The 27,709-nt window shown below is 38.3% G+C and overlaps 1 protein-coding gene across 7 annotated transcripts in view; it reads right to left on the bottom strand.

Annotated features, from left to right (window-relative positions):
- CCDC169 (coiled-coil domain containing 169) overlaps window positions 1-27,709 on the bottom strand; it is a 65,159-nt gene that overhangs the window by 15,723 nt on the left and 21,727 nt on the right. For 4 of the 7 annotated variants that reach the window (XM_077173783.1, XM_077173782.1, XM_077173785.1 and 1 more), the window contains one exon: window positions 12,273-12,327. In XM_077173783.1, coding sequence (XP_077029898.1) covers window positions 12,273-12,327 — 55 coding nt within the window. Of the gene's footprint in view, window positions 1-12,272; window positions 12,328-19,159; window positions 21,759-25,080; window positions 25,158-27,709 lie in introns of those variants that run through there. The other 3 variants (XM_077173780.1, XM_077173781.1, XM_077173786.1) reach the window with 2 other exon arrangements.

Genomic DNA, 27,709 nt, shown 5'->3' with positions numbered 1-27,709 from the left:
CTACTCTTGACTTAATTCAAAGCTGTAGGAGACCCAAGAAGAACAGGCATAGGAAAGGTAAGTTTAAAAAAGTTGTTTCTGTTCTAGGCATCTGAACCCTTTCACATGGGCCTGTACTTCCCATAAAGTACACATGTGGTACAAGGAATATCAAAACAGGCTGGAAAGCTGGGTGATATTGATGTTGTCCCAGATCTCAGTAGGTTTTAGGGGTGAGCACTGTGGAGTGTTTCACCTATGAAGACTGATGCTCCTGGATGTGCAATGACACAGGGTATTATGAATATGCACAGATAGCACTGCATGCCAAAAAGAAAGGATATCAGTCAACATCAGGTGCCTCAGTCCTTAGTAGAGAGCTGTAGAGGGAGTTGCTGGCATAAGAATTTTTTGCTATCCTCCATATATTCAATGAAAGGAGAAAATTGACTAAAAATTTCATTGTTATCTGTGAGAAAATGAGTAGCAGATTGCAGCAGAATACAGCAGATTTCAATCTACCAGGCACACTACAAAATAAAATGTATTAAGATGCCTTTAACTGCATAACACAGGTGCAGGAACACTGCATTCTTCAATACTCTATTTCACCATGACATAAAAAATTAAATTAAACAACAAGTCTTCAGGCTCAAGAGAATTTAAATATTAATATTTCCTGTATAATTGTGATCTTATTAAAAATACATCTTTTACAAATTAGGTTTTGTGAATGAAGACCAAACTCAAGGCACATATTTCAAAGTAACTTAAAATTTATTTCCTAATGGAAGCTCTTATTATAAAATTGACTTTTTTAGCAGAACAAGGCCTCATCAGAGAATAAAAATTATTTTATTGCCTTTATTTTATAAAGGCAAGTTCTATTATAGTTACTCCAGAAATCATCAAAAACTAGTAGAGCACTATATAAAATTATTGTATTTAGAAACTAAAATGTATTGGTTATAAAGCTAGATGATACTGGGAAAAGTTTCAAGAGGTAATTGATTTGTTTCAGTAGAGCTCTAGAACAAGTTCCATTGGATCAAGCAATATTTATAGAAAACAACATCAACAGAAATCTGTTTCATGGCAGAAATCCTTGCATCTTACACAGCACCTTGGGAACTTCTATGCTGTTAAGCACTGTTTGAAAACTGTGCTTTCCATCAATTACATCTCAAATAAATTAAGTTGTTCTTGAACAACTTAGAAAATAATTTAAAGAGTTGGTTGTTCATGTCATATCACCATAGGAAAAAAGAAAATTCTTTACTGGGTTATGCAACATATTCAGGGGCTTTTGATTCAGTCCCAAAATTGACAATGGGTCAGGAACAAAATGGGGTAATAAGGAGTTAGATGGTGTTCAATCTCTAACCTTGTGACTAGGTGTGACACCAGCAAAATACCTATATTCCAGATTAATCCAGAATTGCAAAAGGCAGAGCAAATTAGATGGCTTGAGATACTGCTTGTCATGTGACTGATACCAGGCTTGGATATCAGATAGGACTGTACTTCAGATTAACAGAACCCCTGCATTTCTCAAGTTCCTCTACTGCAGTGCTCCTTAGCAAGTGATCAGCTTTGTTCTCAGTAACTCTGAACAGTGATGATGAGACCCTCACAGAGGAAAGAATAATTTCAACTTTGCAAGGGAAGATCCGTAAACAATGAGCAGCATAGAATTGTTGCATGATTTATTTTAATTATTGCACAGTAAAAGCTTACTGAATCATGCACAACAATCTGGCTGAGCTTCACCAGTCTGAATTTGGCCCATTGCTTTGTCTAATACCCTGTGCATGTTGGGCTCTGCACATTCATGTTCATAGAGTATCAGGCACAGAAAAATATCTGGGTAACTTATTATTATTTGGAAAGCATTTGTGCATTCCAAATTCCAACAATTTAAATTTCACGTTTAGTGTAACAGGTTAATTGTCTGAATTGGCCATAAAATTACAAAAATCTTAATATTTTAATAATTATTTCAGTACAACAGTGATTGTATATCTCCTTTTCTCCACACAAATATTTTTTAAAAGTATGAGAAGTGCCTTATTTATATACTAAAAAACAAAAAGAAAAATGTCTCCATTCAACCAGGTTCATGAATTTAATTAAACTGATTTTAAAACAGATAATACTCAGATTAGTCTTCCAGTCTGTGTTCCAAACAAAATCTAGATTGTCTTCTGTGCTCTTCTGATGTACATGATAATTCCCACAGGATTCCATAGTGACAACACTGTGTATTTGTAGACTATCTTCAGATTCCATTTTGGTGGCATCTAGAAGAATCTGTCTCTAACTGTGCATGAATCTGCCAATTCCTCACATCAGCACTGACAGTCCACAGGCAATCTAGTGAGCTGAATTAATTAGGAAATGTTTGGGGAGGGTTTTAAATTCTTCATTTGGATACTAAGTCATTTTGGATGCTCTTAGGCATCATGCCGGATTGCTCTTAGGCATGTCACAATATTCTCAGACAAAACAGACAAGGTTTTCAGCGCTGTGAGATGAAATCTGACCTCATGTTTATCAGTCAGTTAAAACTTCTATGTGTTTGTTTGCTTCACTCAATACACTTTTATAAGTTAATTTTGTTACTGTCTTTATTACATCCACTTCACATTCTGACAGTCCCCAAGAACTACATGAAATTGTTCCAAATTAAGGTTGGGCTTGGTGTGTCATACTGATTAGTGGTTGTTATTATGATTTTGTATTCCAGCACTGTGAGCTCAATTGTTTTCCAGAACATTGCATGTATTATTTTACAGCAAAGCTTCAAGGACTTTTTTGCTGCTGAAAGCCTCTTGCAAATTCATTCTGTTTTGACTGGACGACAGGATATCAGCAGGGGATGACTAAAAACCAGCAATAAGAGAAAAAAGTTTCCCTCTAGGAGACTCAGACTCAGCTGGAATGCAGACTTCTCTTTGGATGGGGAAGAATTTTTAATTATGTAGGAAGAATAACTGAAAAAAGAAGAAAATGTAGATAATTAACAACTGGCTTCACCTAACAACAGCAAACATTCAACTGATTATTTTCAAACAGAAAGTAATTATAGCAACATTCAGAGTATGAGCAATAAACTATTTCTTTAGGCACTCTTGTCTGTTACCTAGAATAAAACACCCCAATGTGACTGTGTCACTTAAACTTTTGTAATGAGAAGAAAATCCTCTGAGTCTTCTTATGCATATTCTGATCAGCTCATGGAAATGTCAGAATCTTCACACAAGTAACTGGTGTGTGAAAGTCTTTAGCATTCAAAGGAAAAGGGAAGAAAAAAGCCTGGATAGTCTGCCTTCACTGCAATCACACGGGTTTGTAATCAAATGGTACCACCCCAATTTAAAGAACTTGAAGAGCAAGTCCAGAACAGAATTTAATCAAAGAAATGGGACAGCAGCTATTAGAAGTGGCCTTCTTTGGCACAGGGGTGTACTGTTGCCTTTGGTCGTCTTGTCCACTAAAGCCGCCACATCCCTCTCTGGAAAGCTGTCTTTCAGCTGTTGTTCCCCAGCTTGTGTTGGTGCCTGGAGGTTTTCTATTACAGAAGTTCAAGTTTGAATTTGTTTTTTATGTTTTGTTTTGGGTTTTTGATTGGTTGGTTGGTTGGCTGATTTTATGTTTTAAAATATTTTTTTTTAGTTTTTGAGGTTTCTGAGGTTTTTAAAAATCCATAAGTTAACCCATATTCAACCCTAAACTAACTGATCTTTTTATAGATTAAAAAAAAAAAAGTTAAAAATAAAAGCAACTAAAAAATATTTTTCTTCAGATGGAAAAAATTTCTTCACTAGAACCTTGTCAAGCATAGGGACAGGCTGCCCATGGAAGTGGTTGAGCCACCATCCCTGCAGGTATTTAAAAGACACGTGGATGTGGCACTGAGGGACATGGTTTAGTGGCAGTCTTGGCAGTGCTAAGTTAACAAAGATCTTATCCAGCCTAAAAAATTGCATCATTCTATAATTCTACAGTTCTTGGAAGCATTGCAAACCTGCATGCTGCATTCTGCTAACCACTGAGTAATGTCTGAATGCAACTGGTGATCCTAACAAATAACCCTTGGTTAGGGAATTATTTTCAAGAAACAGAAGGTCAGTAACTCAGACACAATACTTTAGTTCATCTTCAGACCCACCATTTTGCCTTAATAAAGCAGCAGGGTAAAGATTTCACTCTAGGAGGAAATGTAAGGCTGAAAAAATCTTCTCAATTTTTTGTTTTAAGCTTCAGGCTTCTTAGATCAAACATTTTCATACTGAAAGCAGACATTCTTACTTATGAGACTGATATCTCTTCTTTGTGAGACAGCTTTATTTACAGCCTGTAGGTATGGGCAACTAGAACCATTTTAGGAAAAAAGTTACTGGTATCTTTATCATGATTATGCAGGTATTACTGGTAAAATATTTTGCTTTTAGGTTCTCCATGGACCACAAATGATGGTAGTCTAAATAGCTTTTAATCTTCTTATTGGCAAGAATTATACTTTTCAGAAACTGACTGGAATGCTCTGCCTGGAATAAAAAAATAAAGGGAAGTATCTTAATATTGCTATTATTACTTGCAGCACAGTTTCTCCTTCTGATGGCAAGGGTAATCAAGGTGAGGGAAACCCACACACTTGATTCTCACTCAGTATATTAAAAGGTGTGAAGAGGCAAGTCCTGAGCTCCTTAAATTAGATAAACTTCAACTGAAAAAAAGGCACCTGAATAGTAATTTATACTTAAGATTAAATTAGGCACATAGTAGCCATATTTTAATTTGGGTCTTAGCTTATATTTATGTTGCTTATAATTCTGTTGGCCATATCTAAACTGAGTAAAAAAAAAAATCACATTTTACCCTGCCCAGATAACCAGACATTTAACATAACATATTTATATGATGTGTTAGGAATTTAATGTCAGAAATCTCAAAATTTGCTTTATCCTGATAAACTCTCTCTACATATAGATACATATTTCAAACTGTTCTGCAGTGCTTCCAAACACTAACTGGGAAAATAAAGGACTCTTTAAAGGTTAGTGATAGATAAATTCCCTGAGGAGAACAAAGGGATGAAGAAGGTCCTTGAAAGACACTGTGGGCAATTTTCAAATGGCAAGAACTGTTGGCAGCACAATAACAAGCAGAAATAAGTAATCTTGTAACCTTTTATTAATGCTTACATTTTTGTACCTAAATCAAATCTCAGGACAAAGACTGCCTGCTTTGGTTAGGTTTTGTTTGTTATTTCACTTTTACTGATTTCCTGTTCTTAAGTAATCTAGAACAAACTATACACACTGGGCTAGAAATGTCTGTGGTCCATCCCATGCACAGCACAGCAAGGAAGGAACTCTGGTGGAAATGGTCTAACCCATACAGAACATCATCCCACCTTCTCCTAAGAACCACTGAGTTGAATGAGTCCATTCCTGTGGCTGTCCTGACTGTGGAAATCTGGGCTGTGATGGATAGATGGGAGCTGAATCTAATGGACAATTGCCTTTCCATTCCAGTTAGCTACATGGCCTTTACTTTCCAGGAGTAATTTACCTTCCATATAATTTTTCATTCCACACATCCTTACACACATTTATGACTGTTAATTTCAGGGACTCAGCTGAGTTTTCTCAAAGGTGAGAGGGAAATGTCAGTGAGAATGCACTTGCCTGAAAAATGGAATCATTTTCTAGGAGCAATTTTCTTGCTTTCTTGGTGTTGAGAGGGGATCTTAAGAACATTTTCCCAACTTAAGGAAGGATCATAACTCCTATAGGCTTATAATTGGATCATTTCTTGAATGTGAGGGGGGAAAAAAATGCATCAAAACCCCCCCTCAACGATTGTCTAAGTCTTTCTAAGATTTCTGGATGTCACTGAAGTAATACTAAAAACATCATTTCATGTTACAGTGTTAAAAAAAAAAAAATAGTCCTGACCAGCCAGATTTTGTCATCCCTGACAACAGTGTCCTCCTGCATGCACTCATGAAAACCTGTCTTATCAAAGCTCAATTTGCAAATATGGAGAAATGACAAGGTTCTGCTTGATACTTCTGCATGCTTTAAAAACTGCCTGAAAGACAGTTGTGAGGGCTGAAGTTAAGACAGTCATTAAGGAAAGTGGGATGCTGGTGTGAAAAATTAGTGCAACCTGCACTCACCCACCATCAGAGAATGGAGTAATTTATGGTCTTTTAAACTTCAGCTGCTTTACTCCTTTTTCTGTATCTCCATGGAACTCAGCTGCAGACTGGCTGGCTGACCTCACAGGAAGGGGAAGATGGGCACTTAAAAAAAAACTTACACACTGCCTGTAAACCAACCCAGCTAAGATCTTCAACAAGATCCTCAGGATAACTGAAAGCCAAACCCATGCTCAAAGCATCTTTAAATTTTCTTATTCCATTTTGTTTGTGAATGGAATCCTGAAGGTCACTTAAATCTGGTTTGAGATTCGTAAAGTAGCAGTGCAAGCTATCAACATTTCTTTGACAAGGGTGTTGCTAGTGGTTTGCTTCTGTCTTGCATTGCCTCTCCTGTTGGCACAAAGCCCTTTTGGCAGCTGGGATGAGGGAAAATTCTCTCCCAGTGGTTGTTGTGTGGTCGTTTCCACTGAGTTTCCGAGCATTATATTCTGGTGTGTTTTCCATCTCATTAGAGAAGGTGATACATAATCCTGGGACAGAAGTCTGGCCCTGGTTTCTGGAGCCCAAAGCACTGCACAACATAAATATAAAACTGTCAGAACTGTTTGTGGGAGTGCTTCCAGGTAACTCACAGCAGGGTGCCAAGGGACTTGGTCTCAGGCAGCATCTGTGACAGATCTACGTAAACTTGGTGCCATTGTGATCACACGTACAGCCACACAAACAGCACTCAGAAGAACAATGTCCCAGGCTATTAGAAGATTAAGAAAAAAACTACTCCTGATGAGGGACAGGTTATACACTTGCCAATATCATGGAATCATAGAATCCTAGAATGGCTTGAGTTGGAAGGGACCTTAAACATCTTGTTCCAATGCCCCTGCCACGGGCAGGGACAGCTTCTCTAGACCAGGTTGATCAAAGTCCCAAACTGATTCCAACCTGGGCTTGAAGATCTCCATGGATGAGGCATCCACAGCTTCTCTGTGCAACCAGTAGCAGTGTCTCACCACCCTCACAGTAAAAAATTTCCTCCTAATACCTAAATCTACTCTCTTGACAGTTTAAAACCATTACCTCTTCTCTTCTACCACTACATTCACTTGTGAAAAGTCTCTCTCCTGCTCTCTTGCAGGTGCCTTTTAAGTCCCGGAAGGCTGCTACAAGGTCTCCCCAGAGCCTTCTCTTATCCAGGCTGAACAACCCCAACTCTTTCTCTTAGACTGTCTTCTTGTGCATGATGAATACACCTGGTGTATTGACACTCAGCAGTGAAGAAGCATAATTGAGATACAGATCCTGAAGGACCCACATCTGTCAGGAATACCTCTGTGACATGACACAGGCTAGTGGTGATGGAAGCCCAGGCACCAGATGCCTCTTATGAGTCCTTTCATTGCTTTGAAGTGTTTTTGCAATGTAATGATAGGAAGAAAAATCAGGCACAGGGAAATATTTTTAGGTAGGGTGTACAATACTGTAAAATATCTAGAATGAGTTCTGAGTGCCTGAAAAATCCTATTTTGGATATACATTTTATAACTAGATAGTACTTGAAGAATTACTAAAACATCATTTCCCCCCCTTTATTTGCTTCAGGAGATCAAAGTAATAACTTCATAGTAATACCGTCATTTAATCATAGTTGAAATACTAAAAACTTAATTTATTTTCTAGTTAAAATAATCAGAAGAGTTTATATTCTCCTTGAAAGCCAGCCGTGTTGTAGTGAATGAATTGCTTAATGAATTAACAACACTCACTATCTTGGCTTCTTCTGGTAGGGAGAAAGCAGATCAAGTACTTCCCAAGGAAAAGAATCCTATTGTATTTATGGGGTGTCAGGAAGGAATGATGAATCTGACTCCATGTTCTTAGAAGGCTAATTTATTATTTGAAGATACTACATTATATTAAAGAATACTATTCTAAACTATACTAAAGAATAGAGAAAGGATACAGACAGAAGGCTACAAAGAGATAATAATGAAAACTCATTACTCTTTCCAGAGCCCTGACACAGCCTGGCTGTGATTGGCCAATAAGTCAAAAAAACTCACATGAAACCAATGAAACGTGCACCTGTTGGATAAAAAATCTCCAACCACGTTCCAAAGCAGCAAAACACAGGAGAAGCAAATGAGATAATACTGTTTGCCTTTTGCTCTGAGGCTTCTCAGCTTCCCAGAAGAAGCATCCTGGGCAAAGGGATTTTTCCAGAAAATATGACTGCCACATAATCCCATTTCCCTACATGCGTCCTTGTTTTGTACCACAGTGGAGGAACTCAGAGGCAAAACTGATGCATTCCTTAAAAATTAGTGTTCATAGAAATTGTACATTATGACATCTCAGCACAATCCAGTTAAATTTTTCCAGTTAATTCAACTTAAATATATTGCTTAGTCTTCTATGTCCTTTACAGACACTCATATGTAGTGTTTGCTCTTTACTCTTTTCATTATTAAATTATGGGATTGTAAAACCAGCATTCAGAAACTTGGTAAAAAGAAGAGCCAAATAAATGATGAGTTTGAAAATTCTTTAACCTTCATTTTAAGTGTTCCATATGGCAGTGACAAATCATAATCTGATAGTAGGAGACCTTTCACTGTGTTGTTTTGGGGTTTTTTCCCTAGAAATCTTGCATGTTGGAAGTGATTTAAGTGTGTTGCACCTTTTCCCTGCCAACACGTGGTAGTTTCAAACCAGCGAGGCTGCTGTGCATGGCAGTTCTGTAGGGAACTCTGCAGTGGCAGTCACGGTGTTTTGTTTCCAACAATAAATTCCTGCTTACTCATTACTGGAAGTTTGAAAATGCCTTGAAAGAAGACAGGCCTGTGCTTTCATCCTTCCAAAAGTTGGGGGATAAAGAGTGTGTGCTATCATTACAGTCATGTGGTATTTATTTCTCATCTAGCTAAATGTCAAGCTTTTAAAAGTCCAGCCTAAAGATTCATTTCAACAGCACACACCAAAGGCAGATTCTCAGGTGAGCTGGATGGTGTGGAAAAGTAGGCAACAAACAGTGATTTACACACATGGAGAGTGTCCAGCTGTGAAACCACATTTCTGTTTTAAAGGGAGTTCAAGAAAAGATGAGAATTTAATCTGCTCTTTGTAGTTCTGGTCTATTTTTGCTTTGGAATGGGGGAAAAGTTGGCTTCACCTTTCAGTTCTTATGCAAGAGAACAAATTTATAAAAATGTTTACATTTTTTCCTGAAGGTTTTTGCTCTGACTGTGCCTATTATAAAGTGTTGTAACAACAAGAGCTTAAAAAAAATGTTTCTTGCCCTCAGGTTGTGCAAATAGCAGCACTGTGTGCCCTCTGCCAGCGCAACTCAGTGACTTTTAAGATGAATAAGAGGGCCTTTAAAACTCAGTTGGTCTTCTTCCTTAATAAGTACATTTTCCTAAACCTACCAATTTTTTTTCTTATTTAAAAAAATAATCAAAGAAAAAAAAAAAAAAAAGAGAAGCAAAGAAGTGGAGGAAAGCATGGACCAGAGGCAAGGCTAGTTCAGTTTCCAGCTCTTTGAAGAAGGAAGCAGAAGGCAGCAAACAGAACTTTGTCACATAATTTTTGTTATTTCCTCTGATTTTCAAAGCACCTTGGCTATTTGATCTCTAGCAGAGAGGCACTGTAGCCATTTTTACGCCAGAGGCTTGTCTTTATATACCCCTTTTATATTTCACAGTGAATGGCAAGAGAAACTACTGACTGATCTTCAAAACCCCTTGCAAGCAAAATGGCAAGCTATCACACCATTGTTCTCTTAATTTATCTTTCTGAGGTTCACTTTAATTTATTTTTTTTTTATTATTCTCTCCAAATGAATGAGGTGCTACTTGACCTTTAAATGTCAAAATCCCTTTGAATGGCATTACTGTGAACTCTGGAGCCATGCACCACATGTGAATGGCTAATATACACAGGATGATGCACAACCAGCCTTATGAATGCATTTTATTATTCCTATCACCTCCCCACCCCCATGAAAACAAATTTTCAACTAGCTACTGCTATTTTAGGAAGGGAGTAGGGAGAGAATATACTGGCAGGCTGATTGACATAAGTCAGCCAACTCTTCCAGCTAAAGGTCTGAGTCTGCAAGCTGTTTCTTGTGGGTGGATCTCTGTGCTTAGATTGAGAAGCCTGAAGAATTCAAAGTGAAATCAGCTACAGCTAAGTTATAAGCCATAAACTCACACTTTAAGAAACACTAACAGAGTGAAGTCAGTCACTTTACATATTATTATTATTATTATTATTATTATTATTATTATTATTATTATTATTATTATTATTATCATTCTCCATTTGCTCCCAATCAGTTTTAACATACAAGTGTTCTCTGTATTTTTTGTGTATCTCTCACTTTGGCAGTAAGAAGGGGTTTCCATCTCTACATCTACCTGGACAAAATCCAAAATCTAAGCCAAATACCCTATTTCTTTCCTTGAAAAGGTATGGAGAAAGTGGATCAGAGATGAGGAGGGAACTGAAAATATTCCCAGTACAGTTGACAGTTTCATTCAGGCTCATGTCTCTAACACCAAGGGTGTTTGGCAATGATTCAGTCATAAGGGATGTTCTGTACCAGTCTCAGCTAGGACAAAATAGCAGATTTTGTCCAGTTCTTTTGCCAGTAAAGAAAGGAAGATAAAAGGGCCCTTTCCTCCATCAGTTTCTGAAGCAGAACGTGACAGATTTTGAAATCATTAATTCAAAGTAATGCCCATGGCACTCTGCAGAAGAGACTATGTGTTTCTACTTGTGGCTGTCCTTTTGACTGCAAATGTGGGCTGCTCTGTTTCACCCTTTGGAGGATCCTTGTCCCTACAGAGAAGACATTTAGCCTTCAGGAAGAGAGGATGAAAAACATTATTAACTTGCCATGATTTCTCACACTCACTTGGTCTAGACTGGTGGAAGTGGCTGTCACAAAGAATCAGGATCAGGGCTCTGCTATGCTGCAGAAGCAGTCCATGATCTGAGCAGCCTGCAGGAAACTAGGCACTGCAGAAATCTGGGTATTACATCTTTCTGGGTGGCCAGCCAATAAACCCAAATAATCCCTTTTTTTTTTGGTGTATGAAAAATATAAGCATGCACAATTTCCACCATTCATTAAATTTTCTTGTTCCATTTTTCTGAGTTATAGGACTCTTACAGGTTTAACCGGCAATGCTTGTCACGTTGAGCTGGAAACACCTCCATAACATGACAGAATTATAGTGCTTACAACGCCCACAGGAAACAGTTGTTATCCCACAGACAAGTGAGAAATTGAGTCACTGTATCATCATCATCTCCTACAGCCCAGCCGAGTGTCCTAATTATAACATCATTCCATATTCAGAACTGTCTAAATAAAATGAAGCCTTAAAGATAAGTACCTCCATATACTGGGTTGTTTTGCTGTCTCCTATTTGAATTACAGACATCTAGGCTGGGTCACCACCTGCAGGGTGACCTTGGGAGGTGGTGTAGACCAAAGTAAGGGCTGTTCAATATTCACCTAATGAAATCCTTTATTCTGAAGAGAACAGGTCATGGCTATCACTGGAAACTTTCCACTCAGCCATGCAAAGCTCCCTCCTGTGTGCTCACTAGTACACATGCTGACCCAGCACTATGTCGGTTTACTGAGCTTTCCTCCCAATCACAGGAGCTCATTTGATTACTTAATGGCCCTTAGAAAGCAAATTTAGAAGTAATCATCTATTCTTAGCTCAACCACTTCTCCTTTTAAGAATGTTTTCCCAAGAGCCCAGCCCAGATGAATGGGATGTCATCCACGGAGCTTTGCAGCTTACCGGCAATTTCTACCCACCAGCCTGAAGTGTTAGCCAATAGTTAAAGGTACAACACAGCAACAAGAATGAAACCCCTCCTTTTATGAACCCAAGAAAATTCTCTTCCAGTTAGGTAACTGTCACCTGAGAACAAAACTACAGGTATTGCAGATTTTTGTGCTTTTTCATACACTAGCTGCAAGTTTTCCCATGGAATGCACATCTCATCCAAATGGGCAGACAGGCTGTACAGTCACTCCCTACCAAGCGTGATTCCATTGGTAATAGTGATTGCAATAGTTAATCTCAGAAAGCAATACCTGGATTTCTCCATGCCAAAACCCTGCTTCCAGCAGCTGAAACAGGGCCTTCTACCTGAAAAATCAAAGACAAAACCAAGATTCATAAATATGAGTCATTAAAAGTCATTAAAAACCTTTGGTACAAAGTACTTTCCACTGATGTTTCCATTCTGAAAATAAAATACATATTTTAGAAAAATAATCATCAACATCTAGCAGTATATTTTCTTTTTTTTATTTATTTTTTTCCCTGATATTAAATAATGTCTTCATTCCAGAAAAGCTGCATGCACGTGTTGTCTAGACCAACTTCAATTTCCTACCTTTTCTACCAAAAATCAAGGAGATAAATCAAGTGGGAAAACCAAGCAATTTTCCTTGAAAACGATTTGCATTTCTCTGGTTTGTGTTTCCACTACCCAGCTAAGAGTCAGATGCCACAAAATAACTTTAGACATTGCCACCTTTAATGCTTCCTGCACAGCCTGGGTTTAAAAATGCAGGACAAAATGTATACAAATAGAAAATGCTTATTTGATAACAGTGTCATTCCTGGAGAGAAAATCTTCTGGTATTTCTACTCTCACTGAAGAAGCCTGAACTTATCAAGAGTCACCAGCCTGACTAATCAGCTCATAGACAAAAGACTTTTGATATCACTGCTTTGTTAAAATTGTCAAAATCACAACTTCAGGCTCTTAAATATCAGTTATGTTTAAGGTCAGTGAAGAAATAGAAGAAGGAGACTGACCTGTTATATTTAAAATAATGATTCTTGGGCAACAACAAAGTGAAATAACTAAACTGGTAAGAGCATCACTCATGGAGACGTGCATAATCGAAATGTTGATTTGCCTGTTGATTTGAGTGGGTGAAAAGGTCACACAAAATCTCTTCAGCATTCCTTAATAAGGAAACCTTTTTCTTTCCCTTGATTAAGATTACTCTCAGTGTTTTTATATACATCCATTTCAAAATGTGAAATAATATTTGAAAAAAAAGGCAACTAATAACCTATTTAACCATTTCAGCAGAGTTTTTTCTGTTTGTCAAACATCAGAGAATTCTGAATGACTGTGAAAAGCATGTGTGATGCAATGTACACACAATTACATCAGTGTTGCATTCATTTCTGCTCTGTAGAAAACTCCAGTAACAAGAAACCCTCCAAAGGCTAAACTGTTCCAAGGACGTTTGAGAGTGCTGAAATGGAGCACAGTGCAGAATTTTCTGGTTAAGTTGCATGTCATCGTGAAGTGGCAAATAACTGAAATGGAAGCTCTCCTCACTTGGTTTGGATAAGATAAAGCAGAGTTGACAGGAGCTCCCCACCATTCCTGTTCATTGTCCTGAACTACTGGCTGGCTGGCTTATGCTTCCTCCCATTCAGCATCTGAGTACTGCAAATTTTAACTTTTCCCATCTGAGTACATGCCCCCATTCAGTATCTGAGTACTACAATTTTTTAACTTTTCCCATGCAACATACAGAGTGTCAGCAGTACATTCCCCTTCTAGAAAATAACTTGTCAGTCCTATATAATTCAGGCCCTCTTTGAATCTACTCTACAAAGTCCTTTGAAAATCTGGCTCTTAGCATAAAACATATTCTATGCTATCTGGACCGTTTTTTAGGGGTCCAGAATTCTACTAGGTGCTCTTAGGCCATCTTCACTATGTTATATAGGGCAAGTACCTCAGCTATGCTTACACTACATGACTCAAAAAGAATGCCAAAAGCATGCAGGTTTACTTTAGAATATCTCTTTTTTTTCTTTATATAAGAATATTACCAGTCCATTAAACTTGTTAAACTTTATCTTTACAAGTAAAGAAATTATGGCCTCAGCGAATGTCTTTTGTTCTGTATCAGAAGTATATCCCTTGCCTCTAAGCACCACTTTTGATTTAAAAGAGTTCCTCAAAGGTATTTCTTAAGTAAACATTCCAAAGTCTTTTATAGGGTAACCTTCCTCCTCTCCCCCACTTTGCAGCAATGCTTATTTAAACTTGAAGTTTATATGAATTTTGATTCTACAATGTTTTTATAGTCATGCTGAACCTTTTCCTCAAAACAATTCAAAACTTGTATAGACCAGTTCTGTCTTTAACTACATAAACCTATTATTTAGATTTTAGGCGGGGTCATTTTGAGTTGGGGATTTTTTGTTGCTGGTGGGGTTATTTTGTTGTTGCACCTCATCACAGCAATGGCTGAGAAAGCTGCAGGGTGCTTTGTTCTCTGTAGTGTTAGCATGTTCTTTTCCCCATTTTCTGTATCTTTGGGCATAGACTGTTCCATCTTTCCTACTTGGAAATGCCATGGGCACTGCTCTTAAGTGATGGCTGTCCATAAAGCCATCCTAAGCAGTACAATTAAAGTAACTTCCAGTGAAAGTTCTGATGGTGAGAGGAGAGAGGACAGACAGTTCAGAGGACATACCAGGCACCACTGTGGCTGGTGCTGGCAGTAGGAAACAGATGGTTACCAGGCCAGAAAATAATAATGGAACTCTTCTATGGCTTAGGCTGCAGGTGACCAATTTTAACAAAACAAGTTGAAGCTCTAAGTCTGCAGCACTGTGAAATGCTACAGTGAGAAAGGATGTGTTGCAGATATCAGAAAACAGAACCAGCAATTTAAGCAATTAAGTAGGCAGGGGAGATTACCAGGAGGAGTGAGACAGCTATTTTTGCCAAGAATTTTGGAAGATGTGCCCTAAAAACTATTATAAGTTCCCCCACTGAATGCCAGCCCAGGAGAACAGTGTGAAATGCCAGATGTCTGCAGAGCCTTTAGTACAAGCTCCATCTTTGTATCCTTCTTATCCTTCTCAGGCAAGACTAATTGCAATGATATCCACACAGTGACAAAATGAGTCAACAGTGGAGAATGGGCTGCTATCCTGAACCATGAGATACTGTCAGATGCCGGTATCTACCATTAAAAGCCTTCATGCTGAGTTAATTGTTGATTTTTTTTTCTGATTGTCACATGCCTAAAACCTGTGGCTTCCAGTTACATGAGAGATCTTAGCATGAAGTAGGGTCATGGAGAGGACAGAGCAAGTGCATGAACCCACCACCCCTGTAAGGTAACTCTTACACACGTGCCATGTGGTAACACTGTAAACCCTGGGCTGCCAGGAACAATCTGGGGCATGATAATCCTGTAATGAGCAACAGCAGGTGCTAAAGTGCTTAAAGTAAATCACTCCTGCAGTCAGCGAATTGTTATTTATGTCAGCACCACCAAAGAGTGCAAATCTGACAGGATGGGTGGCAGCCAGTGACCCCTGGAACTGGGGGCTGGGAGCTGCAGGGGATCCCTGGGCAAGCAGGGCAGGGCAGGGACCATCCCACTGCCCCCACCAGGAGCAGTACAAACTGGGGACAGAGCACCAGGGGCATCTCCCTGGGGACAGGGTCAGCCAAGGCTGGGGCAGGACAATTGCCTGCAAGTGGAGCTGGGGATCAGGGAACCAGGGTCAGGCCCAGCCCAGAATGACTGAAGCATCAATGCACAGCCAAGGAACTCAGTGTGGTTTTATAATATTGTTTGTTGGTTTCTAATTTTGATCAGGCTGGAAAGAGATTTCTTCTATCTCCTTCAAGCTTTTTGTTGATTTGGATTGTGAGGAACTCCTATTCCTTTTCCTGCTCAGCATGTCTGTGGGTACACCCAGAAACTCCAGCCTCTGGAGATATTGATACAATATTAGCCAAGGCAGCAATGAGCACAGCACAACACAGTATGGTTTCAGGATTGGTGCTTTGCTTCAGATGTCTGGAGTAAAAAATTCAGAACGAAATGGTCCTCCATTCCTCTCCTCTCCAGCCAGTGAAGGATATGGGGCTCTCACACCTCTCTGAGCCATGGCACAGGAGCAGCCTCCTGCACAGGTGTTGATGAGACTGAAGGTCTGGCCTGATAAGTGCTTTCTGATGGCAGCCTCAGGCAAGGTAGATTATTTCATCCAAACATTTTAAGTGTATTTGGACAAATTATTCTTGCCCTAGGAATGTATTATACTAATGAAATTATGCTGTCAGCCATTGCAGGCCTGGCAGGAATTGCAAACTATTTTAATCCTCCAAGAACACATTTGCCCAGGCAATAATTTGACATGTCATCAGTAAATCCTTAGCTCAGCTTTTTAAGAGACAGGAACACACAAAAAAGGATTGATCTCCGGGTTACTGATTCCTATCACAATTGCATCAAATTTTCTCCTAAAGTCTGTAGCAGATTGATCTATGGGCTGTATTTTCCCACCTGTATATTGGAGGTCTACAGGCTTTAGGACGGCTTTTTAGCATAATGCAGTAGCTTGTTGGTTTGATTTCAAAAGAACATGGAGCTTGCCAAATGTACTCAAAGGGAAGATAAAAAAGAAAGGTAATTTGTCCTTGTAAGTACTGATGCAACATGAGAATAGATCTCTGAGCCTTGTAAATTCAATGCCTAAAGAACAGGTCCTCTGTTGAGTGCTGGGCTGCTGTGAGACAAAAAGATCAGCCCAAAGGAGAGTCAAATTGCAGCTCAGTATTACTTCTTGGCTGAGATTCTCTACTAATCTTGGGTGTCACTGTCCCTAGCCAGAGCAAGAAAAATAGAAAAAAAATTACAAGAACAGGGTTCAGCTTACCTTTCTACATGCTGGACAGGTTATTCTGAATTTGGCATCCTCTATTCTCTTTCCAGTCAGGGGAAAGAAATCCAGTTGATGTGGATCCATTTTAAGCATCTCTATAAGAATGAGAGGAGCTGCACTCTGAAGGTGTCTGTTTTGGTTTTGTTTTATTCCCCATTGACTACTCATTGAGTATACAGTGATTAGCTCAGATTTAGATGTATGGCTTTTAAGCTGCAAACTGGGACACATTATTCCCAGGTTACTTTTCCTTCTTTTCATCTTTTTAAAAGATTTCTCAGTAACCTATTCCTAATCAGCACAGGATGAGTCAAGCATGCACAGCCTTGTTGCTTCATCCTTCCCCGAAAATAACCCTTCAGCTGTGCCCAATTTTTCTGGTCCCCAGCCTGCATTGCTCTGTTACACTACACAATTCCTGAGCAGATTCCACACAGGACACTTGTTGTTGTGTGGAGGGATCAGACAGATGCAGGGGGAAGCGCCTGTTGCAGGGTGGTGTGGGAGTGAGGCCAGTCCTGGATCTCACATGGGGTCCTTCTCTTTACAGAGCTGACATTTTTTCCTCTGACAAGACACGCACAGCAACTGGTGTCACTGCTGAGTCACACTGGCTTGTGTTCATCAGGAAATACCCCGACATTAGTCTTTACTGGTAAATCTCTTCAGTAAGATGCAGCAGCCACAGCTGTTTCTGCACCAACAGAGCACCAACATTATCCATCTTCATTGTAGGACAAAAGAAAACCCATTTGATTTAGGTCAGGCTTACTTAGATTCATTGTGGTTTTACCAGCTGGCTTCCCTCCAGCACCAGTGTATGTATCTTTTTGTTACTTCTCAGCACCAGAAACATACTGTTCTCCCCAAATTACAGATGGGATCCTGAAGCAGAATTCATCTTCTCCCAGGAAACAAAGGGAGGGGTGAGAAGTTACATGGGAACCAGAGCATAGGAACTTTACCAGCCTAGAAATGGAGCCAGTGAGAGCCCTTTCTGTGGGGTGGTGCATTGAGCTGCTCCCAGAACCACAGGCAAAACCTGGCTCCATCAGCATGCTATTCTTGTAGACATGAGAAACTCATTTGATCTCTACATGGTTCTTATTTGGTAGTTTAGGACAAAGATCAGTGAAGTGCAGGAAAACTGAATTCTAAGATGTAACCTATAAGGAACTAAATCCAATGTTTGGATTTTTGGAAGAGAGGGTTAAACTTATCTGCCAAGTAAATAAGGTACTGCCACCTTTGAAAAGCCTCATTATCCAATCTAGAGCTGTCTGCCAGTAGTGTGACACCTGTGTGTAAAATTATAAAACTGTGGCAATTAGCTATAATTTTAGTCCATGCACATTATATCTGCTTCCAACTACAGTTAGTTCAAAGTACATGTCATGTTTGAGACCAGTCTGGCAAAACCAGCAGAAGCTAATATCACAGAGGTTGACTTGCTGATTTATTAATTTTATTTGCTTGCTACTGTGTCTGCATCACATTTGTAAAAAGGCCTGCACAGCATCCTCCTCTACTGGAAATGTATTAAGCCTAAATGATGCACTTCATCTTTGCCAGTAGAGATAGAATATCATAGGAATCAGGGAAACTGTCAACTGTACCACCTAGTCAGTTTAAATACAGAGAACCCATTAAACAAAGTATTTAGGCAACAAAATATCGTGCTTATTATTAATGATATCCTGAACATGAGGAAGCCTATCACCCCAGTTCTCTGCAGCCTGTGGTTATGCTGCATAATTACATAATAATCAGCCAGACAGTCAATGCCTGTCCAATAAACATTTTAATTTTATTCCATCACAGAAGAGTACACTGCTGCTAAACTGATTAATTAAAAACAGATATCACGACTCAATACCATATTTAATCATGAGACTCTAAAACAAAAAAAGAAAGGGGTTTTTTTTGGAAATAAGAAATGTGTGCTTACCAGCATTTGAGATTTTAAATTTGTATTTTCCAGAAACACTATGGGGTAAATAAATACTTAAAATGCCTTAGTTACCTCAAAATCATGACTCATCTGAAATTAATGGAATTGCATGAGTAACCATGTAAAGGCAGCATACTCTCAAGTGCCAAGTAAGGATATCAAATTTCCCAGTCCATCAATTAAAGCCACTTACACACTACAATCAGTATATCTGGAGTATCAAGTACATTCTACACTTTAGGAAGAAGTTTGGCCAGACTCAAACCTTCACCTCTGATCCTGTCTTCCTCTGATGTTTAGCTCCATTCAATCACTGACCACAACTGCCAGCAATCCAGTTTCCCATTTTTGGTTTCAGTGTCATGTATGATGCACAGAGACTTAAGAGGAGGCCGACTTTATCGTGGTTGGCACGATGGTTGGCAGCATTACAAAACATCACCCTGTTGTGAAATCAGGGGAAAACCAGACATCACTACATTCCCATATCTACTTTAAATAAACCTGATTCTGTCTTCTAGGCCTAAAATAATACTGCATACTATGAAGTATTTGAAGGATTAATTAATCCTAAATGTGCTGAAATAATCATATTGAAGATATTACATAAAACTGTCTAACTGTTCATTTTTGCAAATGTTAAAAAAATGCCTTTCACAGGACAACAAAACAGTAAGAAAAGCCCCACAAGATAAATCCAGGAATTTCAAAACACTCATTCATCCAACCCCATCAAATCAAACAAAAAATTCCTACATGTTTTGGGAAAGCTAGAAATGTAAAAGATTTATTTTGATCCAAAGAGACCTACACTTTTGAAACCAACAACTCTCTTTTTGCTGTTGCAAAGAAATTGGAGTAGTCAAATTTAGTTATCAGGTTTGTCCTTATTTTCAGAAAACCAGGAAGAAAATGAAATGCCAAGTAATTAAAAGAGTATGAGTGTTGAACTATAACCATTTTGCCCAACAAAGATTACAGCTGGACATACAATTAGAATGGTCAAACAGCACATTTTAGCAACTAATTATCATACTACTGCATTTTGAATCCCATATCAAATCAAATTGTTCTTGGCAAGGTGAAACAGGGACTAAATAGGACATAGTCTGCTCTTCTCCCAGGTCATTCCTGTACCAATAAATGTCTCTTTTAAGGCTTCAAAAAAAGTCTCTTTTCAAGTCCTCAGTGAGGAATATCCTTGAGGGAAGCATCCAAATCTCCTGTTGTGAAAAAATGTTCTGTCATAATTGTGCAGTTTTTCCAGTTATTCTGAGGTGCTACACAGACCAGACTTGAGTGCACTAACATTTGATTAAGAGACAGGAATTGCTTGCTGCATGAATCCAAGAACTGGATCTTCTTTACTACTGCAGATGTCCCTTATCTTTTATGCCAATAGAGCCATTATGGTGATTTTTCCCCTCTCCTTCACCACAGTGACAAACGCCAGCACAACAAACATTTGGAAATTTTTCACGTGAAAAACACAAACAAAAGAGTGCTAACCTAACCAGCTGTGCTATGCTGTCAGGAAAAAACTGGCCAGGCAGACCAACCTGCTTATGAAAGAACAATACCATGTGCATCATGGTAACATGACAAATATCTGTAATGAATTTCATACTATGTAAGAGAAAAAAACCAAGGACTTCCATACTGAATATGCTGTACCATGCTGCAGGTCTTTGCTTTCTGCATTTCAGAATGACACCATTGGTTTGTCGTTTACTATGAGTTAATTACAGTGTCACTTTAATGCTCCCAGTAATAAGGAACTATTAGTACTGCTCTTAAAGAGGGAAAAAACCTTATTGCAAAGAGTTAGGAATGCTCTTAAAATAATAAAGGGCAGTCAAGCAACCACATTTGCTCTGCCAAGAGCTTTTAAGATGTAACCCAGAGGACTGAAGCTTCATTACCACAACATTTTTCCTGTTGCACTTGAAAAAATTTTGCTGAATTTAGTAACTAAAATGTAGGTAATAAAACTGCAACAATAATTGCATGCTTAAGAATGAAGAGACAAAGTAGTTCTACTTTCACTGAAGAGATGACTTTTAAGACTGGCACTATTTTGGATCCAAAAAGTACAAGGATCAATGTCCCTGAAGAAGACAGAGATTTTTATGACCCCAAGACTGTGGATACAAGGGTTCATCTGAGAATTCAAATTTCAAAGAGCAACATACCAATATCAGGATATGTGTTTCTGTATAGAACATATATAGTGTTTAAAAGAAACAACATTCCACAAGATAGGCTCTGAAGATTACTTAATAAAAAGTGCCCAATTTTTCTGTCATTTCTATCCATTACTAGAGCCTAAAGCAGCTGGAAATGGTGCTGTGCTTCTAAACCATGCAGACAGAAAGTGGTAGTCAACATGGGATCTGTGGCAAGCCAGCTTTTAAAAAAAGTTATATTTAGACAACACTCCAGGCTATCTCATCTTGGATTGAGAGGTCAAAAATGCTAGAGGCTTGTTTGTTTTCCATGGCTGCATAGTTCAAGGATCTACACGGTGTATAAGACATTAAATATTCTCCAAGTTTTCCAACATCCTCAGAATCACTGATGTGAAGCAGAATGGAAAGGGTCAGAAGTGACCAGTGCAAAGAGGCAACTAGAAGAGCAATTCCATTAGACAGAGGAACACTTAGACTAGGGCAGCCAAGAAGACATTGGGGTCTGGCATTGCAATAAGACAAAAATACTTTCATTTTCAATTTAGAAACTTTCAGCCAAATTAAATTTTTTAAAAAGTGACTGGAAGTTCTTGGCATTAATATTAAATCAGTGCTTTAGCTGTGGAAGCTGGTTCACTCCTACAGTCTTTTTAATTGATCGTTTTTGAGGATTAACCATCTTCGGGTTTCCTGGAACACTCTGTCTTCCTCTGAAATAAAATGGGTGAAGTTAGTCAGCAAATGTCACATTGCCTGTATGTTTTAACAGCTAAAAATGTGCATGCTTTCTAAATTTGCATATCTGATTACTACTGTGAATTAATAAACCTGAGAAAGGAAAAAACAAGTATATTTCTAGGTTCGCAGGTTAGCAGAGAATCTAATTATTCTGCAAATGCAATCTTCATCTCATGATTCCTGTTACCTAAGTGATGTCATTTGGAGAACATGAACAGAATACTAAATATTGGCACTAGGAGAGTGATAACTGGCTACAGAGACATTTTCATCAGTTAAAGAATTCCCACCAGAAAAGGGGAAAACACTTCCTGTAGATGTAGTTACAGTTCTCTGCAGGTATTCCACTCTGGAAAGCCAAGCTCTTGAACCCATGATCACCAGAAATGCCTGCAGGAGATGCTGCCAGCAGACTTTTGAAGTGGTACTCATCACAGATACATACACCATCTACATGAAACCAGCTAGAGCTTCATCTTGATCTTCTAAGAAATCTGTGGGAATGTAAAGAAATCTCCAGGGAAAGAATGGTGCTTTCTCAGTCTAGAATGGTCATTCTCCTGAATAAGAAGCCTGCCTTTCTGCTCCTATACAATGTCCCTTTGCTTCTCTTCCTGTTCATTACTACAGAGGAAAGTCAGTACTTTACATACTAACAACAATATACAGAGCTTCAGTGTCTTTCTCAAGCAAAGACATTTTGAAGGAAAATATATCACAACATCACACTGTTATATTTGTCATGATACCCAGATATGTGATAGAAGTGATGGTATCTGTGCAAGTTTCAGACTTGTGGGGAAAGAGGGAACAAAGTCAAACCTAGAGCTCACTAGTCTTCTTGGGATTGAACATGTTTTGTTCCAGCTCTTGCAAGCAGTCTTGGTCTTGGAGGGAGAAATGTGCCCATACAGATACAGAGGTACTTCGACTCAGAGTTGGAAGATCACAATCCAAGGCCCCAGTGTGCTTGATAATCAATTATTCAAATTCAAATCAGTTGATTGCTCAAAATCAATTGATTAAACTGTAGATCACTTTACAGCTGAACATAGCAGAAAATGCCTGTGTGGAATTCTGCAGGCAGCAAAACCTCTTCCGCTCAAAACCAGCTAGACTCACAGACTTAGAAGCCAGGTAATTGTAGCAGTGCAGTTTTGAAATTCAGCTAATAAGCCCCAGCATAAATCTCAGTGTAACAGCAGGGGTCAGAATGACAATAAATTGGCTGCTCAAATTGCATCAGAGATATGAGCCATCAAGACATCCCTGTTCTTCCCAGCTGTCAGCTAGCCTATCTTCTTGTCCTGTAATAACCTCAAAAAGGACCTCTGCTGAACTTGCTTCTGTTTTGGATGGCAAGAAAACTGAATGCATCAACAATTAGTTGCTGGAACTCTGGATCCTGAGAATTTTCGATTTTCTGTGCTGACAGGCACTGATCTCTATACCATCTCACACATTTAATCCCAACCTTAGCAAAAAAAAGCAAAGAATCCACATTCGTGTTCACAACTACTACACAAATATGTTTTCAGTGTTCGTCTAATACACAGGTTGGGCTTTCTGTACCTGTTCCTATAGTTAAAACAATCATTAGGCAGTTTCTTAGTATGGTTTGAATTCCAATGCAGGTATTTTGTAAAAGGGCAACAAAGGTGAGATAAGAACTCTAGACAGAAAATGTTCAAATTACTCTCAAGAACATGCACATCTTCTCTTATTTTAATGAAATTATTTCTCATTAATGTCAGCTTGAACAAACAACCCCCAGGCTATAAACCAAAACATAATTAAAAAGGAATAATATAACAATGGCTATAGTCACCTTGTGATGTTCATGAGGTGCATACTTATATTCTAGTATTTTCTTAAAACACAAACTATGCCAAATCCCCACTCTCACATTCATGTTGCCAGCAAGCATTGAAGTTTGTCCTGAAAGTTCTAAGTCACTGGCTATAACAGTCAATCATCTGAAAACTAGGCTCTTATATTCTAAGGACAATTTAAAGGATGAAAAATTATCTTCATATGTTTAAAGAACATTGAAAAGTAAAAAAAAATCCTCTTAGGGAAAATGGATTGAAACAGGATATTTTGTTATACCATACATCTTCTGAGACCAGCAGTTAGAGGACACTTTATTTTCTTTTACACTTTATTTTCTTTTGTTTGATATAAAGAAAATTACAAAACCACACTGTAATATAACAGTAGGGTAAGTAATGGTCTGCTAAAATAGATTGTAAAAAACCCCACCATGATCACAGATCAGTGCTAACCCTCAGCAAACCTCCATATCTGGCTGATGATATTTAATCTCACTGCAGAGGCAGTGAATCCTCCTGGTTCTAGCTTTCTGACCTTCTCCATAGGAACCATGTTAAATATCACTGAGGTCAAAAGTGATACAGTGGCATATGGGGCACTTCAAACCCACACAGTGCTTTTTATGTATTGAAAAACTTCAGTTATAGAACTGAATTCATATTGTACTGCATAAATTCATATTCTACTAATATACTCTCCAGGAACATGAAGATCCACTATTCCAATTTATGAAATCCTGTGATTCTGTGCTTATACAGAATGAAAGGAAAAGGCTGGTAAGCAAATAGGTCAACACAATATCATGTTTATAATTTACTCATTACATTTTTAGATTATTCCAATATATATTGTGTATGCTCACTTTAATAATATAGGTAAGTGGGTTTGTGGAAGAGTATTCACTGTGAGACACTAAATACATAGAAACCATACTATCTTAGGAAGTTTCCAAATATAAATTATTTGGGAGAGTTTCAAAATTAAGTACTATATCTGCTTGCTTCCACACTTTTGTAAGCATCTGTTTATGGCCACTGGAGGCAGGTGACTGGGTCCAACAAATTTTTCATATATTCTCCCTATATTCTTGACACTTTATATTCTTAACATATTCAATTCAGTTAAAAAATAAATCTCCTCAAATATCAAGCTTACCCACAAGTATTGCAATCAGAAATTAATTTTATTTCTATGTATCTCAGAGCAGGTGGACTTTTTCAAATTTATATTTCTAAACCATATAACTAAACAGAAGTCTCTTAAACAATGATTTAAACATATCTATTTTCAACATTTGCGATAAATAAAATTGATGAAAAGCAATATGAAAAAGTATGTTGAGTAATACTTTGTCAGTGGGCTTATGCTATGATATTTAACATGAACAGAAAGTTGCATTGTTCAAAACAGTACTTAGCAACAAATAATCAACCAGTAAACAGGAATATAAAGGAAATTTACCTCAGTATCTGTTTTTCTCCCTTGCCAGTCAGAGCATCTGTTTTTTTCCTTTCAAAAATTTTCGGTTTAGCTGAGGTCTGCAATAATAGCCAAATTTTTACAAAACAAGTTAAATCCTAACCCCAATCACAGTTACAGACGTAAATGGGATTTGCACGGATTTACTTTATTGAAGGCAAGAAATTTTTGTAATTGAGGAACTCCAGTATTAAAGATAATGGCTAGTTTAATTTATCATATTATCATATCTGAGCAGATGTGATTCTGTGACACACGAGGCAACAGCAATGCCAAGGTTGCCTTCACTGTTTTTGTAATTTATATGAATACAGAGTGCCTGTATATATGATTATTATCCATAGCACTGTTTTTGCTGGTACGGTTTACTCCAGGCCTATCCCAAGTAAAATTAGCCATTGCTGTACAAGCAGCTTTCCAGCTGTACCTATCTATAATCTTGGGCCTTTTCTGAAAAGAAATCCCAGTCAAAAGTCAGATGCCACTCTGCTTGCAACAGTTTGTGGCAAAAATCTGGCCTGAAAGAATGGCCTTTATAAAGAACCACTATAGCTCTTCTTTGCTTGGCTCTCAAACCAATTTCTGAACACCAGCAGAGAGTGCCTTTGACATCTGTGGACTCCAAATCCTAAACCAATGCTTTGCCAGACTAAAAACAAAACAAAAAAAGCAAACAAGAATACACCAGAAACCATTGCCTCTAGCATGAGCTTTCAAGATTGTGAAATTTTTTATTTCTTTTAAAACTATCATTTAAAACTGACTGCATCCTTATGGGCCAGATAAGACAAACATCAAAAGCACTCAGAAGATAAATATATTCTGTAAATAAATTTAAAAAAAAAGGAGAAATGCACTCAGTAATAAAAAGGTAAATAAAATAAATGGCTTCTCAGAAACATCTTTGTCTTCTGCTTCTGCCGCAGGCTTCAGGAGGAATCCAAAACAAAGCAGGAAAAACCTGCTGGCTTTTCACCACCTGGTATTTTTTAATACCTACCAGTAAAAAACTTCTATTCTATGATTTTTTTTTTCTTACTGTCAGCTATAAAAATAATTACAAACATAATGAGATAAAACAAAGGCTTAGAAGAACACTGTATCTATTCACTGTCAATAAGAGAGTGTCACTAGGATACACTGTTGTCACAGGACAGCAATACCTTGTGGTATATTTACTGTGCAAGGTAAGGAAATTGTTAGCCTATGGGTAAATCCTTCTAACTCAACAGCAGCCAATACTACTGTGCAATATTACTCTAGAACATTGATATTTTAGTACAGTTGAAAGAGTCTGTACTGAATGTACATCTACTTCTGCCTCTATTGTTAAAGTGGACTGTTAAAAGAGAAGGCAGATTTTAACACATACCGATTTTAACATATACAGATTTTAAAATAATATAAAAGTTAAATCAAAGTCATGGCAGAAAAAAACTGAAGGGAACACATAAACCACTGATCCTTTTGAAATCAACAGTAAACCACAGAATCATAGTTGGAATCCCAAGTTGGAAGGGACTCATAAAGATCATCAATTCCAGCTTCCTGCTCCTCACAGCACTACCTAAAATTAAAGAGTGTCATCCAGTTGCTCCTTGAAGTCTTAGTGCTATGACCAATTCCCTGGGGACTGTGATCCAGTGATTGACCACCCTTTCAATGAAGACCCTTTTCCTTATGTTCAATCTGCACTTCCCCTGATGCAGCTTCATTCCCTTTCCTCATGTGCTATCATTGGTCACCATGGAGAGGAGATCAGCACCTTCCCCTCCTCTGCCCCTCTGGAGGAAGGTGTAGTGTGGGGTGAGGTCACTGCTCAGCAATGTGGTCACCCCTCCGCCTTCTCTCATCCCAGCTGAACCAACCAAGTGACCTCAGCTGCTTCTCATAAATCTTGCCCTTGAGGCCAGACCACACTGCTAACCCTCCCTGGGACACACTCACGTAGTTGGATACCCTTCTTAGATTGAGGTGCTCAAAACTGCCCACAGCAGCTGGGATGTGGGGGTGACTGCCCTGCTCAGATCAGCAATGTTTGATCTAAACTACTCACACTCTGCTTAGAGCCCAGGAGGATGGACAGAAAAGTCCCCAGGGAAATGAATTTCATCTTGACCTAAAACAGATGTGATACTTTGCACATGATTCTTTCTTCATGGATTACAGAGGATTCCTCTACAACTACTTTAGAATGGCTATTTGATGTTTAGAGAACTAAAGATAGGAATATTAATCTGAGGATGACTATTTTGCTCTCATATAATACTGAAATCATGAGAGTAAATAGTTCACTGCTGAAAATATAATGTACTAACCACCTCGAGTGTTAATGGCAAAATTCGAGATCCCAGTGCCTCACTAAGCCACATGCCAATGCATATACCTCACTTCAAATGGTGTCTTACGCATATTTAAGTGTTTTTATAGGGAGCTGAACATAGGCACTCCTCTTGCTAGCATGTTCAGTAATAAAATCTGCTTTTATTTCCTTTCTTCCTCCAGAAGTTCTCAGTTTTATGGCTAATGTAAAAATATTAACAGTTATCATGAGCATTTCCCAGGCTTTTTCTTGGTTTCATGCTGGAAAGTTCATTTAAGCAATTCTTTT

Source organism: Agelaius phoeniceus, chromosome 2 (assembly GCF_051311805.1).
Source record: "Agelaius phoeniceus isolate bAgePho1 chromosome 2, bAgePho1.hap1, whole genome shotgun sequence".
NCBI lineage: Eukaryota > Metazoa > Chordata > Aves > Passeriformes > Icteridae > Agelaius > Agelaius phoeniceus.
This window is presented reverse-complemented; position numbering and strand designations above follow the sequence as displayed.